The sequence below is a fragment of the Rattus norvegicus genome, chromosome 7, assembly GCF_021556685.1.
Source record: "Rattus norvegicus strain SHRSP/BbbUtx chromosome 7, alternate assembly SHRSP_T2T, whole genome shotgun sequence".
NCBI classification, from domain to species: Eukaryota; Metazoa; Chordata; class Mammalia; order Rodentia; family Muridae; genus Rattus; species Rattus norvegicus.
The window spans coordinates 32,707,227-32,726,943 of NC_141540.1; the positions used below are offsets into that span (position 1 = coordinate 32,707,227).

The 19,717-nt window shown below is 42.3% G+C and overlaps 1 protein-coding gene and 1 long non-coding RNA gene across 36 annotated transcripts in view; one reads left to right on the forward strand and one right to left on the reverse strand.

Annotated features, from left to right (window-relative positions):
• Positions 1-8,052, reverse strand: part of Mybpc1 (myosin binding protein C1) — an 85,598-nt gene extending 77,546 nt beyond the window's left edge. For 34 of the 35 annotated variants that reach the window (XM_087557861.1, XM_087557868.1, XM_087557865.1 and 31 more), the window contains exon 1: positions 7,926-8,050. In XM_087557861.1, the coding sequence (XP_087413987.1) occupies positions 7,926-7,950 (25 nt within the window). In that variant the 5' untranslated portion in view covers positions 7,951-8,050. Of the gene's footprint in view, positions 1-7,925 lie in introns of all 35 variants that reach the window. The other variant, NM_001100758.3, reaches the window with a different exon arrangement.
• On the forward strand, positions 4,182-5,617 carry LOC120093549 (uncharacterized). Its single transcript, XR_015625203.1, has 3 exons — positions 4,182-4,248; positions 5,144-5,237; positions 5,426-5,617. It is a non-coding gene; the product is annotated as an uncharacterized LOC120093549 (long non-coding RNA).
• Positions 8,053-19,717: the final 11,665 nt, after the last annotated feature.

Genomic DNA, 19,717 nt, shown 5'->3' on the forward strand with positions numbered 1-19,717 from the left:
TTACATGTTATAAATTAACAACAGGTTAGGAGGAAGCAGACGATGTTGTTGGGAATAACCAAAGCTTCTATCACATGTGAGTGTTTAATGCCTTATGTCTGACAAAGGCTCTGGACTTACTGCCTTCAGTCTTGCTGTATGGTAAGGTCTTGATCTGAGCACTTTACCTGATTTATTTCCATTTTTACAAAGACCTTGCAAGTCAGGTATTATTTTAATCACGTTTTATAAATAGGAGAACCAAGGCATAGAAAGTATATGGAACTTAGTACATGGTTCAGCAGGAATTTAAGCTATCTAGAATGTTCCATTAGTACCATACAGCAATGTTTGATGACAATATATATATATATATATATATATATATATATATATATATGAAAAATGCAAAATACAGAGGACAATCATAAAGACATCTAATTCCAACTATGATAGACTACAGTGTTCAATTGTATGAATAAGTCAACTTTCACTATAAATAGGACATGGGCTATGGCATGACATTTTATAAAAGACAAAGGTCCCAGGGAGAGCATCCTGGGGAATTTTAGGAGGAGGTTTATGATGCTATCTGGAGAAGGCTTGAATGACTTTGAAGAAGAAAACAGATAACTAAAAACAAGTCAAAACTCAAGTAAAACAGAATCACAAGACCTAACGCCTGACATATGAAATGTAACTTTAGATATTTCATTTGTGTGCCAAACTTGCCTATAAAAAGATTCTTAGGGAGCATAAAAGGGCAAAAGTCTTATCGGAGTGGATTTAAACTTGAAAGACACAATGAGAGTCAGCTTATAGTTGGCTCCCCATGAACTTGTCTTAGAGGGAGAAACACACGCAGGGCAGGATGAACTCCCCTGCTCCCTGCTAACTCACTCGCCCACCCACACCTGTCCTGTGAGCTCTACGTGTTGATGTGGAATCACATGCAGAGACTGTAGGGTGGGGAGAGCCTGGAATTTGGCTTGCCGTCTAACCGTGTGGCTGTGCGCATGCAGTCTCTTGTAAGTTAAAACCTGAGCCTGTCTACGCAGAACGGATTCAAGTGGGACAAGACAATGCCATCACTTTGATTTAGGGCGGCTGCCTGTTAAAAAGTAAAAATGAAAATAAAACCCTATGGGGATACAGAGGTCATATTCTCTTGGTTTATGAAATAATTGGCAGCTTCTGGGAAATTTAATGGCAAGGTCTTGGTTTCTTCTTTATAGTTTGGTCTTTGTTATTCGGCGTGTTGTCAGTTTGGGGGAATTGGCTCCCGAATGAAAACTAGATTCTTCACAATTTACCGAACTCAGAGTAACACAGTTCAATAACCAACTTCTTTTGGGATTATTGAATTTCCCCAGGATGCTGCACTCTGAACCAACGGAAGGGTTTCAGGAGAGAAAAAAAAAAAAAAAAAGATCTCCTTGTTTCAAGAGTTGGTACTGAGTGGTAGTGAGACAGGGCTGATTTCTTATTGCTAAGACTTTCTCTCTGATATTTTTATCTAACACACAAAGGCATCTAGAGATGCGGCCTAGAATTAGAATGAGCATAGAAATCACTGATGGCCAAGAGTCATCTTATTCCCCCTTAATAGAGAGAGGCTCCACAGAGAAAATTAGAAAGGCATGCTGGTAAAAATAGAAAATTTTAATAATAGTTAAACCTTCTTTAGAGGTCAGTAAAGACTCCGAGTTGTCATTTTAAAATAAGCTGGTCATAAGCGATTTACGTTAAAAGAACAAGCATGCTTTCTATGTCCATAAAAGCAACAGCAATAATTTCACACCTACTTCCTCTCATTGACCCCCTGAGGTTTTAAAAGAATGTATTTGCAACAGTTTGGCCGAAGATCCTTTCGTTCAAATTGCTAAGGAGATGATTGATTTGAAGGTGACTTCAGTTTGGGTAGGTTTTTCCAACGTGAGTATTGGGAGGACGGTCTTTAAAATTGCCGTCGATAAGGAAGCACTGTAAAGCATGTGTTCTCATAGACCTTGAGAGTAAACACTTGAAACCTGGAAAAGATGGTTGCTGGCCTGTATTCCCCACCCTGGAGAGGCTGCGGGAGGAGGATGGCAGATTCAAGGCCAGGATGAGCTAGCTGCAGAGTGAGACACCACTTAGACAAAAATGAAAACGTCTGTGGGCCAGAGCCATATCTCAGGCCCAAAATAAAGCAAGCCTCCAAGAAAACCTAAGTACTTGACAAGTTTCCTGTCTCTCCAGCTTGCTGGACCAGCAGGGAATGTTGGACCTGTTTACCAGTCCCTTTACCCTTGACTGCCCTGCCATTCGAAATTCCTTGGAAACAAGAGGGAAGCGTCTTCAGCCTTACTAGACAAGAAGCACGCTTGTTTCCCTAGTTGGTTTTTTTTTTTTTTTTTAAAGCGGTTTATTTAGAGAGAGGGAGAGGAAAGAATCGCCTGGTCCTTTATTTATCTCCCTAACAGGTGCAGTACAGATGACCATAAAAGCAGGCACTAAAAAAGAAGAATTCTGCCAAGCGTTAAGCCCCTCCGGCGTGCATTTACCCCAAGTATTCTTTCTTGCTTTAATTTTTTTTTTTTTTCCAGAGCTGGGGACCGAACCCAGGGCCTTGCGCTTGCTAGGCAAGCGCTCTACCACTGAGCTAAATCCCCAAACCCTCCATGTAATCTTTCTTAAGCGGACAGACAGACACCCCAACCAAGCCTTCACTGTGAGTCTCCTGTAGCGAGGCAGCTCTTCTCTGAATGGGTTGGGGGCGGTGGTGGTAGGAGGGGTTCATACTCTAGTACTCGTTCTGATCATTTCATTTTGTCTTGTTTTTGAGATAGCATCTTACTATGTAGCCCAGGGTGGCCTTAAAGTTTCCATTCCCTACTTCAGCCTCCCGGATGTTGGGATTCTGGGCATGTTTTGCCACAACACACCTGGCAGTAAAATCAGTAGAATGTCTACATTCCTCATCAGTTTTTTGACAAACACGATCATGCGGAACCAGAGGGAAGACAGATGCTCTCGACCAACAAAAGGGCCTCCCCCTTTCTTCTCTATTTTTTTATCTTGCTTCTTATAAATGAACTTCTTTCTAATCTAAGATTATATATTACATATTATATATAATAAGTATAATTTAGATTATATAATTATATATATGATTTATATTATATAATTATATAATTAAAGTTATATATCATATATATGTATGTGTACACAAACACACATATATATCTATATCTATATCTTATCTATCTATCTATCTATCGATATATATATATATATGTATATATATATATATATATATATATATATATATATATATTTCCAAATCAAGTTTATTTTGGGACTTCAAATAAGCCACCCTGCGGCTTGCATGTGGAAGCTGAAGGTCGAAGAGTAAATATGAGAGGGAGGCTTTCCATCCCTGGGCTCCTTTTTTCGGCGATGACTAAGCCCCGAGCCACGCTGAGAAATAGGCAAGAGGTGAAGGATGCGGCCTTAGCTTCAGATTGGGTTTTGGAATCCTCAGAACATGAAGAGGTTCTAGGGACCAGGAAGAAAAGTATAGGAAGTGAGGGAAGCTTCCAGACTGAAAATTGTCTCTGTGACCGTGTTCCCTCCTGCGCCCACTAAAAAAGACCCACGTAGGTTGGGGATTTAGCTCAGTGGAGAGCGCTTGCCTAGGAAGTGCAAGGCCCTGGGTTCAGTCCCCAGCTCCGGAAAAAAAAGAACCAAAAAAAAAAAAAAAAGACCCACGTAGACACAGCCAGGATTGTTCATTGAATGGTGAGACAGCTGAAAGGCCACGGCTTTGATTCCGGAAGTTACCTGGATATACCTTTACCGTTGGGGCCGTAAAGAACCCTGTGTTTTCTTATGCTTTCGGCGTTAAAGAAAAAAAAAATCTGGCATGAAAGAGGAGAAAATTATGAACCCACCCAATGTTTTGATCAACGCCCAAGGTTTGGTCTCTCCAGACAAGTTATACATGCGAAATATGACAGCACCCGATATGCCACGTGATAAAAGTGAAATTCAGGGGTTGGGGATTTAGCTCAGTGGTAGAGCGCTTGCCTAGGAAGCGCAAGGCCCTGGGTTCGGTCCCCAGCTCCGAAAAAGAAAAAAAAAAAAAAAAAAGTGAAATTCATCCTGAGGCCTCAACCCAATGTGTGAGAAAAGAATCTTCCAAGAGTGCACAGAATCTAACGGTCAGCAACTCCTGCAGATGCTAAAGAACCAGGCCTTGAGGCTTCATCCCTACATGCTGCAGGGGTACAACCGTTTTTTATGGTTTAAGAGTCATTTCATCTTGTTTGTATATTTTTATTACATTTTATTGTGTGTGTGTGTGTGTGTGTCCGTGGGTGCCTGTGTACCGTATGTGCCACTGTGAGCTTGTGGAAGTCAGAGGACAACTTGTGACAGTTGGTTCCCTCCTTTCACTGTATGGGTTTCATGGATGAAACCACAGTTGATAATCTTGGTTCCCATTGCCTTTATACAACCCCATACTATTTTTAAACTAATAAAGAATTCCATCCCAAGAAGAAAGGTTATTGAAACTTCATTAAATTTTAGGTTGGTAGTTTCTTTTTGCCTGGAAAAAGGAAAATTTCCAGTGGCAGTTTCTGTCTTTGCATATTAGGACCCATGGGGCAATTATCCACGAAGATGGAGAGAAGTCACCTTATTGATCTCTTCGAAATAGAGTAGAGTCAGGCATAAGTGATACTTGAGACATAAATAAATCCATCGGCAAGGCACTCTGGGAGATTCCTACCAACTGAAGCTTCCTTTCCATGCCTTCTCTTACCATCTGCTTAGAAAAACGTAACGGCCTCCGGTTCTATATGAATACAGACCGAAATATAAGTCCATGGGGTAAATGACACAGTCGTCCGAATGCATCTGCAGTGGGTGAAGGGCTGAGTAGGAAGTGAGAAATGGTCACTCCTATGCTGGGCTCCATAGCAGAGCACACACCCAGCATGCACGAGGCCCTGGCTTTGATGCCCAGCGCCACCAAGGGAAAAAGATGCTTTCTGTTTCCGAAGGAGTCCTTCATTTAGCTAAGGTATTTTCATGGCTCCAAACAGGAGCTATATACTAAGACCCACTAGACTTTCTCCTTGAGGTTCAAAGCTGCACCCATCTTTCTCTTCCTTAGGATGACCCACTACCGGAAGAACTGACACCAGATTCCATGAACTAGGCCACTGCAGGGTGGAAGCATCTAAGCGAGGTGTCCTTTGCACCTTTAGGTGCTGAAAACTTGGTCTCTTTGCCAGATCCTATGAAGACTCACAGCCTAGTGTTCCCAGCTGTGGAGGGGAAGGAAGCTCCAGTGAAGCTATAAGAGCTGGCTCCTTGGGGCGGGGAGGGGGGAGGGTGTCTCTCCAGGTAGTTCTGAAGCACGGCCATGTTTTATTCTTGGTACTGTCGTTCACAGGGTGGTTTCGGTGGAATAACAGCCAACAGTATTGACCGGGAAACCATCCATCTACAGGGCGTGTGGTTGCTACAGACCAGCACAGAAATTACCATGTTCTTCAGAATGTAAATGACAGCGGTTGGTCATTAAAGGCTACAGTCTCAGGAAGGCAAATCGAAGATGCAGTTCCTTTAACAATCAGTTCTGCTGGTAAGGGGATTTGAAAGGGAAATCTTTACACTTCCTCCATGGCTTTTAAATATATCAGGGATGCTTCGGGGGATGCCACTTCCCACCAGCCAAATTTAAACTAAGCAAAGAATCTATGGGTATAAAATGACTGTCCTGGGTGCAGGGGCTCCTACGCAGACCATAAAATATAGTTTGACAGGGGTTGGGGATTTAGCTCAGTGGTAGAGCGCTTGCCTAGCAAGCACAAGGCCCTGGGTTTGGTCCTCAGCTCCGAAAAAAAAAATTATATATATATATATATATATATATATATATATATATATATTTTGACAACAAAAAACAAAACAAAACCACTTTAGTCTTCATGTGAATTTATATTTTAAGTGTATAAAACACCTATGAGTAAAAAATACATATCTTCTTTCTAGCTCTATAATTTCATCCTCTCTAGATGTAGAGTAGATCGGATCAAGTTACCAAAGCAAATGCAAACCACCACTGCACCCAGCAGGCAGAATAATTTAATTCGATTTATTGGTTCTGCAGCCTAGCACCTGACTTACTAATCTTCGAGCTTTCTGGTTGTTTTCAGTTGGGATTTCAAACAACAAGTGAAATTCAGACTAATTAAAAATAATCTTCTGTTTTCGGTTGGGAATCAGAAAAGGCACCTCACCCAAGTAAGCCTTGAAAGGGCAGGTCAAGTGACCCATCAGATAAAAGGGACATTTAATACACATGTAAATCATTTGCATTACAAATAAGACACTGCGCAGGGGTTAGACACACACACTTTCCCGGGGTTGGGATTAAGTTCCCATATTAATGCATGCATTTGGTGCGGTTATTTTGGGAGAAAGACTTCACCCGTCAGTGCTCTCTGCCACTAAATAGGGCCAACCTGTAACTGATCGCCCCGACCTGTCAGCACCGACTACCTAATTACATAAAGAAAAAGAAATACTTAAAAGCCTTTTCAGAATTTGGTTCATAGCTCAACCCCAGCTTCAACACGTGCGTCTTTTTGCAAAGTTCTTCACAAAAACGGTATCAAGCACTTTTTGGAATTCAAAATGCAAAGCCTAAATACTGCTTTTATGTTTTCTGCTAAGCCTGTGTGTGTGTGTCTGTGCATGTGTCTGTGCATGTGTGCAGGTTTGCTTTTATCTAGAGAGGAGAAGGAAAAAAAAGATTCAAAAGCCCCAAGTGGAACGGATTTGGTTTAAATTTTTACATTTTTGTATCAGTCCCAAAGAAGCAAAACATCAAAAACTTGGCTTGTCAAAAACTTGGCTCGTCAAAAACTTGGCCCGAGACTCAAAGGTATTCCTCTGTAATCTTCAGTAAAGGATGAAAGATTTATGCCATCCCAAGGGAAACCAGAGTCTGAGGTAATGTTTATGAAAGACGTTTCCACGAAAAGGTAGTTAACGTGTTTATGTGAATGCACATTTTCACTCTTCATAACCACGAACGCCAGTTTACTTACTAACCGGCAACTTTAAAACTGACCTTTTTTACAGAAAGGAGAAATTTTTCTTCTAATGAAAACTACTCCTTTGTTGTCTTTCGTTTTTGTTTGTAATTTTTTTTAAAGGCTACATATTTTAAGATCGTATGCTACCAGACATATTCAGAAAGATTTTCTTTTCAAGCGAGAATTTCAAAGCTAGGTTCCCAGAGGATGAAGAAGAAGGAGGAGGAGGAGGAGGAGGAGGAGGAGGAGGAGGAGGAGGAGGAGGAGGAAGAGGAGGAGGAGGGGAGAGGAGGAAGAGGAGGAGGAGGAGGAGGGGAGAGGAGGAAGAGGAGGAGGGGGAGGAGAAGTCTCATTTGTGTATTTCAAATGTCTTCCTGCGAAAAAGAAAAATCCTACAAATAATATCACAGATTCTTATTATTTGAAAACTTGACTGAATTTACCAAGTGCTTGAAAGAGCATCCTGCGGCCCCAACCCCTGCAAACTGCAAACACAAGGTGGAAATTTAGAGAAACAAAGTAGGGAGATCAGCTTGAAAATCCAGCCTCTTGACAGTGAGCAGCTCATATCTTTGATGTAAGCACTCTAAAGACCTCTGGAAACTGAAGGATACATTTTCTACTTAATCACTGGCATCAATATTGCTTTATAAACTATCCTTTTCAGATATTTCTCAGTTAATTATATAGCCTCCTGGCCTCTTCACACTCAAAAAATTTTTATCTTTGCTCCCCATCCCAGTAATTCTACTGTTTCATAGTCTTTTTTTTTAAACAGACAACTGTTTAAAAATAAATACCAAAATAAATATTAGAGACTATAATAAGAATATTTATAGGTGTTCTTACCCTCTTTCTTAGTGGGTTCTGGCATGACCACAGTAAAAGATTACTCTCCAAAGGGTTTTTTCCTTTCTAGCAGCAGTTGACAGAAACCCCGAGGGCAGCAGAGAGATGGTGCGGGTCAGCTCGACAAGCAGCTGCTGAGAGGTGGACCGTTTTTATACAGGCTCTGCCCATCAATCATATTGGCGCCTCCCTTCTTCGGCACAAGGATGCTGAAATCTGACAGCTCTGGGACCTTTCTCACATCTGTTGTCTGCGCTCTGCTCTCTCGCCTGCTGGAAGGGCTCTCCTGTCCGTCTCGTGTGGCAGATGCGAGCATCTCTAACTTTCTAAATTCAGCTGTGCCTCGTGTTCTTTCCTGTTTTCTGCTGCCCAACAGATGCGTTTGCCGACTCAGCAGTGCAGAATTTCTTTGGGTGATAAAATAAATAAATGAAAACCATACTTCATGAGCCTGGCATCTCTCTTAATTTTCACTAAGACTTGGGGGGAAAAGGTCTATTAAGACAATCATTTTTATGCCCACCTTAGTTGTTCATTTTCCTGATTTCTCAATTAATGAGATTAAACTTTTGACTGTATTTCTATACCAATGTTAACTAGTTAAACTGAATTCCAAGTTAGATACTTTGTTTTATTTTTCTCTATGGAGAATAGCAAAGCTGTCTAGTTTAGGATACATTGCATTTGCAACATTCTCAAGAGACAGATATTCATTTTAAAATTGCAAGCATATAAACAAGAATGCTACAATGTGAGTAGAACTTATACCATGGGTGAAACCAGCAATAAAATAGAGGTTATAAAATCAAGTTATTCAACCCCCACTTTCATGAAATATCCTGACTAGGTGAACGTAGAACATTGGTAAAGAGCTTAGTGATTGCCACAGGTTAAGAGAAGAACTGAATGCTCACGAATGCAAGGTTTCTTTTGGCAATGATAAAGGCATTCTGGGATTGGAGTGTGGGGATGGTTTCATAGCTTTGTGAAACACACACACACACACACACACACACACACACACCACACATACACACACACCACATACCATACCACACATACACACACATGCACACACACATGCATACACACATGCACACACACATACACACACATAAACACACCACACATACCCCACACCACACATATATACACACACACCACCACCACCCCTACACACACACACACACACACACACACACACACACACACACACATACATACACACCACTGAACTGTACATGTGTTAGTGAGGGACGTGAGTAGACAAAGTCAGACAGACCAGACCATGTTTAGAGTCATAACGACAAATGGCTTCCCCAGAGCACCACGATTGAACAAAAAGGTGACTCTAACGATGGCAAATGGGCACAGAAACGTAACCAAAGACAGTCAGAGAAGGTATCAGACTTGGTCACTTAGCCTGAAACTCTAGAGGGACGAATGAGACCATGAAAGGACTAGGCTACACAGACACCCTTACTTTAAATGTCTGTATGCACAGCACCTCAGGGAGAGAAGGGAAATCTGCTCTACGCAAAGCGATCGACCTGTGTGCCTTTAACAGTGTGTGCTTTCAACGGAATGTCCCAAACCAGCCACATTGTCGCGGTTAATTTCCCTTGTGACTGAAAGCACAGCTGGTCGGACTTAGTTCTATCAAGCACTGTGCCAAGTTAAGTTTTCATATACAGATGGGGAACTCTAGCCCTCAGTAGTATCATGAGTTAGCTATGCAGGGAGACAGGGAGGTGGGCTGGACAGCACGGTCAATGAATATCGCCTGTAAAGAAAGCCCTCTCTCAGCCTACAAACATGCCATTCGCCTTTCAAACATATTTTTTGCTCTTAGATGACAACTGGTTAATGTCAACCGCAGAACAGCATGTTCTGAGTGCCAACTTAGACCTGGCTTGAAAGAAAGACAAAGCCTATGGGGTGTCAGTCCATACATTAAACGAGTTAAAGAATCTAGGATCTAAAGTCAGGGCCTTGGGTTCTACTCATGGACCTGGTGTAAACCAGCTGAGTTTCTGTAAGGAAGTCTGGCTGGCAATCTGTGCCTCAGTTTCCTCTTGTGTAAAACAAGGGATTTAAACTAGTCTTAGAGGCCTGCTATGCCTCTAGCATTGAGATGTTTGCTGTGGTGGAAGGGCCCTAAAAAAGGATCCCGGGGTTGGGGATTTAGCTCAGTGGTAGAGCGCTTGCCTAGGAAGCGCAAGGCCCTGGGTTCGGTCCCCAGCTCCGGAAAAAAAAAAAAAAAAAAGGATCCCTTTCCCAGAATCCTCAGCACTCCCAGCTCACTGAGCACATCGAGCAAAATGGACAGATCTGAAGAATGCTGTGTTGCAAAAGAACGTGTATGTGACTGGCAGATTTCACACCTGCCCTGAAGGAGCCATGGGGCCATCTTTGGCTTCACCAGAGGCCCTGCCGGCTTTTAATACACTGATCATTTTACCGAAGCAAACGCATGCCAGGAAATACTGTAGTCCTTGGAGAAAGTATTTTATGGCCTGGAGGACTTTTTGGTGACAGGGGACTTCACTACAAAGAGAAAACCATATTGAAGGAGTTGAAAGGCTAGCTGAGTTTAAAGACAAATAGCTGTGTGGTTTCTAGGATGATTAATGGGAGATTTTTCAATTAGGATAATGTGTATTTGCAGACTCTCAGGAAAGGGGGATGTTGGCCAGTCAGCCATAACATGCACACACATAAAACAAAACAAAACAACAGCAACAATTCAATCGAGAAAGAAATACTTCTTGCTCCCATAAAGCGAGGCCAAAAGCAAATAGTTCAGAACCATCGGGAAGTCAGGCAATGCCACAGACAAGAAAAAAAGATGTCTTTTACCCAGGCACCTTGGTGTCATGCACATGTATTTAGTCATGGAGAGGCTGAGGGGAGGGGTCCCTTATCTGGGGATTTTGAGAGTAGCTTGGGCAACGTAATGGAAATGATTTCAAAATTCACTTAGGGGTCTCAAGAGTTTGCTTTGGCAATTGGACCACTTCTTGCTCTGGGTGAAGCCCACATTTGATTCCTACTGCCCACATGGTGGTCCATAACTCTAGTGACACCCTCTTCTGACCTCCAACGTCACCAGGTATACATGTGGTGCACATAAATACCCCCAGGCAAAACATTCAAAGCACAGAACATAAAATAAATACGTCTAAAAAGTCTGAATCCTTTAAATTATTTAATTTAAAAAAAAAACCAGAAAGGCTTTTAGTATACTACCATGTTCACACCAAGGGCAAAGGGAAGGAGAAGGAAGCAAGAGATGAAAGAAAAGGAAAAACAATTCACACTCTCCATTTAAAATTTGATTTTTAGTTGGGGGGCAGTGGTGCGTGCCTTTAATTCCATCTGTCCTGTGGGAATTGAACTTGGATCCTTTGCAAGAGCAGCTAGAGTGCTTAACTGCTAGGTCATCAATCCAGCCCCAAAGCCGTGCTTTGCACAGTAATTTAAAAAACAGTTTTATTTGATTGACGGATTGCTTTGTGTTTTTTAAAAAAGATTTATTTATTATATATGAGTACACCGATGCTGTCTTCAGACACACCAGAAGGGTGCACCAGACCCCATTACAGATGGTTGTGAGCCACCATATGGTTGCTGGGAATTGAACTCAGGGCCTCTGGAAGAGCAGCCAGTGCTCTTAACCACTGAGCCATCTCTCCAGCCCTCACTCTTTGGTTTTTCAATGTAACTTTTTGGTTTCTCTATGTAGCCTGGGCTGTCCTGGAACTTGCTCTATAACTAGGCTGTCTTTGAACCCACAGAGGTGCCTTAGCAGCTAAGCATACTGGCTGGGCGTGCAGAGGATCCAGGTTCAATTCCCAGCACCACAGGGCAGCTAACCACTGCCTGTAACTTCACTTCCAGAGGATCCAGTGCAGTCTTCTGAACGCTGCAGGTAGCAGGCTTGCATGTGGGCCATAGACATGCAGGTGAGACACATGTACATGTGAAATAAAAATAAATAAAATATCTAAGTATTGGGTTTTGATTTTTTTCCTCCCTCCCTCCTCCCTTCCCTCTCCCCTCCTCTGTGTTTGACATACCTGGGGCTATCATTGGCCCTTGAGTTTCCAGGGACTCTCTGGTCTGCCTTCTACCCTCGTTGTAAGAACACCAAGGCCTCCTGACTTTGTACACATTCTGGGGATCTGAACTCAAACTTGCATAGAGCCGTCTCCTCAGCCCATGATTATAGCGTCTTCAAACACAACTTCTTCCTGTGGATGTTCTCCTCCATGGCTCCCGTGTGCACCTCCCACCCCCATGAGGATCCTTTCTACTTTAATGACGCCTGTGTTGCTGCCCTTCCTGAAATATCCTTCACCTCTCTCAATGTCTCCCTTCAAGTTTCATAGACAAAACCAGTGGTCCTCAACCTTCCCAGTGCTGAGACCTTTAATACAGTTCCTCATTCTGTGGTGACCCCCCAACCATAAAATTATTTTTCTTGCTACTTCGTAACTGTAACTTTGCTACGTTACGAATCATGATGCAAATATCCGTGTTTTCCCATGGTCTTAGGCCAGCCTGTGAAAGGGTCGTTTAACTCCTTAAGTGGTAGCAACCTACAGGTTGAGAGCCATTGATGATATCCATATTAATACCCACATGCTTCCGTGAATATCAACATTATAAGCTAGGATCCACATTTGAGAGAGAACGTGGTGTCTGTCTTTCTGAGTCCAGCGTCACTCTCCAGGTCCATCCATCTCACTGAAAATTTTATAATTCCATTTTTCTATATGGCTGAATAAAATCCATTGTGTGTAGGCATCCTATTTTCATTATCTATTCATCTGCAAATGGACATCTGCAGTGGTTCCATTGCCTGGCCATTGCAATACTGTAGCAACAGTGGACACGGATATGCATATATCTCTGGGATAGGACACAGAGACCTTTAAGTACATTCCCAGGAATGATATCTGGGTCATATGGAGGCCATAGCTTTAAGTTTGTTACTGTTATTGTTGTTGTTGTTGTTGTTGTTTTCAGGGGTGGGGCTGGGGGTTGTTTTGTTTTCAAGACAGGATTTCTCTGTGTGGCCCTGGTTATCCTGGAACTTAACTTTACAGAGCAGGCTAGCTTTGAACCAGGGATCTACCTGTCTCTGCCTTTCAAGTGCTGATATTTAAAGACCTGTGCCACCGTGCACCACTCCGGTGTTCAGATTTTTGGAAAACCCGCCATCATGGCTTCCATAATGACTGTACTAGTTCCCCCCCTCAACCCCATCAGCGGTAAATAAGGCTTCTTTGCCACGTCCTCACCAGCATTTCCTTTCTAGATGATAGTCATTCTGACTAGGGTGCGATGGAACGTTGCATTTCCCTGGTGGCCAAGGACATCGAACACTTAAAAAAACAAGTATTAGCCATTTACATTTCTTTTATTGATAGATACCTAGTTTCTTTTTTTTCCCCCTGGAAGTTTTGGTTTTTCTGGTGCTGAAAATTTTCAGTTCTTTGTGTTGAACTGGGTTACCTATTGCCATCTTAGTAGGCTCCCAGCCCTTGGCCCACCTCCTCCCCATGGTCAGGTCTGCCTTGGCAATGGATTTGAGATTTCCATAACCTTGACCATGGTCCAGATGTATTAACCAAAAGATTAATTAAACTAAAATAATCAAAGGAGACATAAGTCAAAAACAATTGTCATGTTATGTCTAACATAATTCCTGTGTTCAGCCATGCAAGGGCAACTTTGACCCTCATCTGACTTTGGTGTGAATTATGGCCTTTGTGTTTTTGCCTTTAAAAAAAAAATGCTCTACCCCTAATCTTGCATACCAAAAGACTCATTAGAGGCATGGGCCTCCTCTCGGTCTGGACTCGAAACTTTTAATTGGCTCAATTAGTGTGGTTGTCGATAACTGTCTCACGTGGATTGTGTCAGTGTATCCTTGATATATACTCCCTGACTGAAATACAGCTGGCTAAGCTTTCTCCTCTTCTGTGGCACTGTCTCCTCTTAAGGCAAAATAATTCTACATGGTGTGGCTACGCCATATTTTCTTGATGAGATCCCTTTTGATGAGCGGTTAATGACAGTGGGTCCTGTCCATTTTCATGACGTGCTATTAAACTGGAGGGAAAAAAAACCCAATTATATTTAGACCCCCATTTCACACAGTAAATATAAACACCAGAAAGATTGTTTTAAATTGTAATAACAAAGCATTAAAAACATTTAAGAAAATTTATTGGAGTATTACCTCTGGGTAGAGAGAGTTTTTTTTTTTTTTTTTAAAAAAAAAAAAAAGAGAAAAAGAAGTCCCAGGCCAAAACAACTTAAAGATGCTATTAGTCAACGTGGAGTGCTGCAATTGGATGAAAAACAAATAAGATTTACTTTTTATACTTCTGCAATGTGGAAGTCTAAGCTTGGGTATCATCGGCATAACTGGGCTCTGGTGAGAGCCCTTGGTCCTGGCTGGCATACGGCTGCCTTCTCCTTCTGTTCTTGCAGGGCAGAGAGGTTACCCACACCAAACGATCCTCTGGTGTCTTTTCCTGTCAAGGCATCAATGCCACGTGACGTCTTCACCCTGGGAACCTCACTCCAACCTAACCAATCCCCACAAGTCTATAAAACCATCACAGCGCTAGGCATCGCCACAGGAAACAGGGAGGCGCAGTTCAGCCTTTGCCAGAAGGAGCGCGAACACATTTAATTAAGACCACTGTTTAGATCAGGGCAAGGAGGATGAGGAAGGGCCAGATACTGCAGTTCTCAACTTACGGGGCTCCACCCTTTGGAGGTCAAAAGGCTCCTTTCACAGGAGTCGTCTATCAGCTATCCTACTTGTTAGATATTTACATTATGATTGGTAACATTAGCAAAATTAGTTAGGAAGTAGCCATGGATTAATTTTATGGTCTGAGGTCACCACAGCATGAGGAACTGTGTAAAGAGTTCCAGCATTAGAAGATTGAGAACCACTGGTCTAGTATCTCTCCTTTAATAATACTTGTCATATTATCAGCTATGAGTATGAAGGAGTTCCAGAATCTACCTCCAAACTCAATCCCCAGCCTCTACTTTGGAACCTGAGCTGTCTCTAAACTGAGTATTAAGATTTTCTTCAGAAATACTGCAACTGTTAAAAGTGTTGCTTTTCCTCTCTGTCTTTCCTATGCACACTTGGAAGGGGTTTGAGTTTTAACTAAGTCACGGAAATCAGAAACTTGGGATCCAAAATGAAGTTCAAAATCCCAAAGAGTACAAATTAGAAGAAAAAACTTGAAGACTGAAAACCAGAGATGGTGGCTCGTGCCTGTAACCCAGCACTGAGGAGGTAGAGATGAGAGGACTAAGAGTCCAAGGTAATCCTCAGCTACACAGCAAGCTTGAGGCTAGCCTGGGCTACACGAAACCCTGTCTTAAAAAGAAAATGATTCAAATAAAATTTGAAGAATGACGCCAAGCACGGTTCTGCACAGCTATATCGAAAGTCTAGGACAAGGGCGATCAAGAATTTGAGGCCAGCCTGGGTGACAAAGCCTGTCAAAAACATGAAGGATAACTCCACAAAATCGTTACCCAAAGTCCTGTGTCTTCACATTTTCTCTACCAAGGTACCAAGGTCTTTTCTCTTCCTTTCCCCTTCCCACTCCCCTGTTCCTCCCCATCTCCCCTTCTCCCCCTTCCCCTCTGTCTCTGTTTCTATCTCTGTATCTCTGTCTGTTTGCCTGTCTCTCTCTCTCTCTCTCTCTCTCTCTCTCTCTCTCTCTCTCTCTCTCTCTCTCTCTCGTGTGTGTGTGTGTGTGTGTGTGTGTGTGTGTGTGTGTTGTGTATGAAGCAGAAAAAAACACGATATTGGTGACAAAGGCTTGAAGAATTTGTCAAATGTTAGCGAAGTTGCAAAGCAATCGCTAAGTGACTTATTTTTTCCAAGCACACACGTGTGGGAAACCGTTGTTTTAAACACACTGTCATGGGACAGTAATACTTCTATACTATATTATGAATCGATAATAATCTAGCACTTTAGTAAATGATATTAAAACTGAAAAACTTAATGAAAATAAATTTCATTTAAGAAAAAAATTTAACCCCTCTCCCCTTGCCTATTCCTGGGCTCATTCTGTTTGAAATAAAAGAGAAAGGAAATGGTCCTCTTGCAATTCCGTTGTAGGACTTTGAGTTTCCTTTCGTACCAAGTGCATGCTCCTAGGGTCGGCTTGGTGGCTATCTATAGAACTCTCCTCAGCCTCCTTATTTTAAAACTGAAGCATGTTAAACCCTCTAAGCCGCTCCTCAGAAGACAATCCCTCGTCTCCCAAATTAGTCGGTGTCGCTGTTGGATCCCTTCCAAGATGCAGGAGTTCCTTTGCACTCCGTGTCCTACCACACACCACGAAGTAAGCTTCAAGTGGCAATTCCTGTGCCTTAAAGTCTCCTTTCATTTTTAGACCCTAACAAGTTTTCACCTCCATATCTTCTGCTTCTTGCTAACAGCTCTCATTGGAAAATTTTAAACGTAGTCCCAGTCTGATGGTTATACATACAGTGCAGTAATTTTTAATGTTTGATGTATACATTTATTAGCTTTTTATTTTTGACAATTTTGTACATGTGTATGATAAATTTTAATCATTTTCTCTTTCTTTCTTTCTTTCTTTCTTTCTTTCTTTCTTTCTTTCATTTATTTATTTATTTATTTTGAGGCAAGGTCTTTCTGTGTAGTCCTGGTTGTCTTGGAATTCTCTATGTAGATCAAGCTGGCCCGAAACTCATAGAAATTCACCTGCCTCTGCCTCCCAAATGCTGGGATTAAAGGCATACACGCCATACCCAGCCTGAACTTTGGTCATTTTCATCTTCTCCCACTCAGGTTGAAAACCTTTTCCCCAAAGATCTCCTTCCTTCATTGAAGTCTGCGTGTGCTTGTGCTTGTGCTTGTGCGTGCACGCGTGTGTGTACCACTAAGTTCAGTTAGGATTTCCTGCCTGAGTGTAGGAAAAGAGGTTATTTACTGGAACACAGGTAACTGTCATTACCAAAGAAGCATTTGAAATTGTTAATTAAGAATTTAAGTAAGCACGAGCTCTCTCCCAACAACCATTAACTGCCAATAGTCTTTCAGGGGGCGTGGCCTCACTTGCCCCTCCTCCATGCAGACCGGATTCGTGACCGGCTGGTCTTGTGCAGGTCTTAAAATAGGTAACTGCAACGGCTATTGAGTTTGGGAACATGGTGGCCGCACCACATCCAGAAGACGTGTTTTCTAGCTCCCCTCTCATCTTCTGGCTCCGAAATTTGATCTGCTTCCTCTTCCAAGACGTTCCTTGAGCCTTGGATTAGATAGAGTGGATAAGGGGTTGGGGATTTAGCTCAGCGGTAGAGCACTTGCCTAGCGAGCGCAAGGCCCTGGGTTCAGTCCCCAGCCCTGGAAAAAAAAAAAAAAGATAGATAGAGTGGATATATTTGCAATAAGAAGTGGAAAACACGTAATAAAACAAAGTCTTAAAAACAAAGCTCAGTGTCATTCACAGGCTGCCACCTGCAAACTTTCGCTCTGACTGTTATCCTGTTGATAACCAGAGGAGAGTTTTATCTTGTTAGATAACAAGAGGAACCGCAAACAACAACAAACACCTCGAGGTAAGGCCCTCCTGCCACACAATCTCTGATCCTCCAGCTGGAAATGAGGAGACTTCTCTGAGAACTTTATATAAACTCTTTATATAGTAACCATACTCTATTTATGTGTGTGCCTTATTACTTATACCAAAGATCACATCTTGGAAACCCATGACCAAAACCCTTTCTACAGACGTTTCCTTTGGACCGTACAGTAGTTTATATACAAAATATGAAAACCACACAAAACATGATGTCTGCTTTTTTTTTTTTTTTTTGGTGACAGACAGTAGGTCTATCATGAAGCGATTAGTAGGAGGACAGATCAGTTTGTTCCTTCAGCTGATGTTATTCCTTTTCATTGGTTGCCGAGCCCAAGTGAACATTTGAATCTGAAACACTTAGACTAGACTACAGCACACTAAAAGAACAATTAATTATCTTAATTGTTCATGTGTGAGCAATAATTTGTAGCCGAGTAGAGCAAATTAAATTAAGCAAGTATTTCAAAGTGTGTGTCGCCGAGAGGCAAGTCTTTTTTGTTTTGTTTTTCAATTGTACCAACTACATCAACCTGGGGTTGATACAAAATAAACCAGTCTAGCGTGATTCCTCTCCACAGAGGACATCACATGCAGTAAGAGACAAGTGCATGAAATAGTTTGTGAATTAAATATCACCCAGAAGAAATGGTTAAGAGACAAGATTCTAGGGTCAGACGGACTTAGGTATAAATGTTGCCTTTGTAGAATTCCGTGAGTTGGGTCAATATTTAATCTCACTGAACCTTGGTTTCTTTGTCTTCTGTTGGCCCTTTTTCCTGAAATCTGGGTTGGGATAATAATCCTATTTGCCCCACAGAGGTGTGGGGGGATTAAATAGGCTAACGTTGAATGTCCTTGGTCTGGTGCCTGGACATGGTTAATTATTCTAAAGATGGAGTGGGTTATTACTGGCAGCCTCATGATCCGGAATCATCTATGGTACATGTGGGAACATCTAATCACTAAATTCGCTCTGTCCTATTTCTACCCAGTCCGCATTATGAAGTAATTTGCTATACTCCACTAAAAATGGCTCCTTAATATTCAGAGTTGACTCCATGGGTGACTGCTGCGTCTGTGTGGGTGTGACAGAAAAGATCAGCTTGTCACCAGGAGTCCCTTTGCACTCTGGACATGTAAAGGCCAGCCCTGGGCCTGCAGCTGCAACTTCTATTTGTGGCCCGTGGGTTGAGATTCTGGGGCTCTGATTTATTTTCTACCACATGCTTTTGTTTGAAAAGACCCAAGTCCTCCTCAGCTGCCCTGGACGTTATTGTCCCAGTGCATTCATCCCCCTCACTGGTAGAAGGAGGCTTCCTCGGCTCTCTCCTAAAGGAACATCACCGCCGTCGTCGGTCACCTTTACAGTGTTCAGGGCAGCCTGGTAAATATTTCCAGGCGTTTATTCATGCCACGCTCCTAGAACACCATGAGAGGGTAACCATGGTTACACTCGTCTTAAAACGAGGAGACATGGAAACTGAGGTGCAAGAAGGTTGGATTATCTCCAAAGAGTTCACCGTTAAAGGTAGAGCCGGTGTTTGAAAATGTTTTCCAGAAAGTGTGGTTTTAGTGATTAAACTAAGCCCTTCTAACGTGACACAGAATGCCGTGCTCACCCACATGACTTTCATAGTGACTGTCACACACTATAGTATGTGTTTGAGCTAAGTGACGAAAATGTACTGCTCGGTTAGCAAAGTTGGTTGCCAAACTGTGGATTTATTAGTTCTGAAGGGGGAAAGCTGTGCAAATAAAAGTCCTAGTCTCTTAATTTTCAAGGATGTCTCAACAGAGTGGTTTCGTTTAGGATCATAAGACAAAAATCATAGATATCACTTAAAACATTCATTCCCGAGGACCAATCAGATGGCCAGTAGGTAAAACCACTGGCAACCAAGATTGCTAGGCTGAGTTCAGTCATCAGAATCAACCTAATGGACGAGAACCAACACTCGCAAGTTCTTCCTTTGACCCTCATGGCGCATGTGCGCACACACGTGCGTGCACACTCATGCACACACTCACACTTAAACGTTTACAAAATTAGAAAAGACATGCCGTCCATGGTATCTGTCAAACAGAACGAAAGAGATGCTTCCTATCCCGAGCCCCCCACCATGCCCA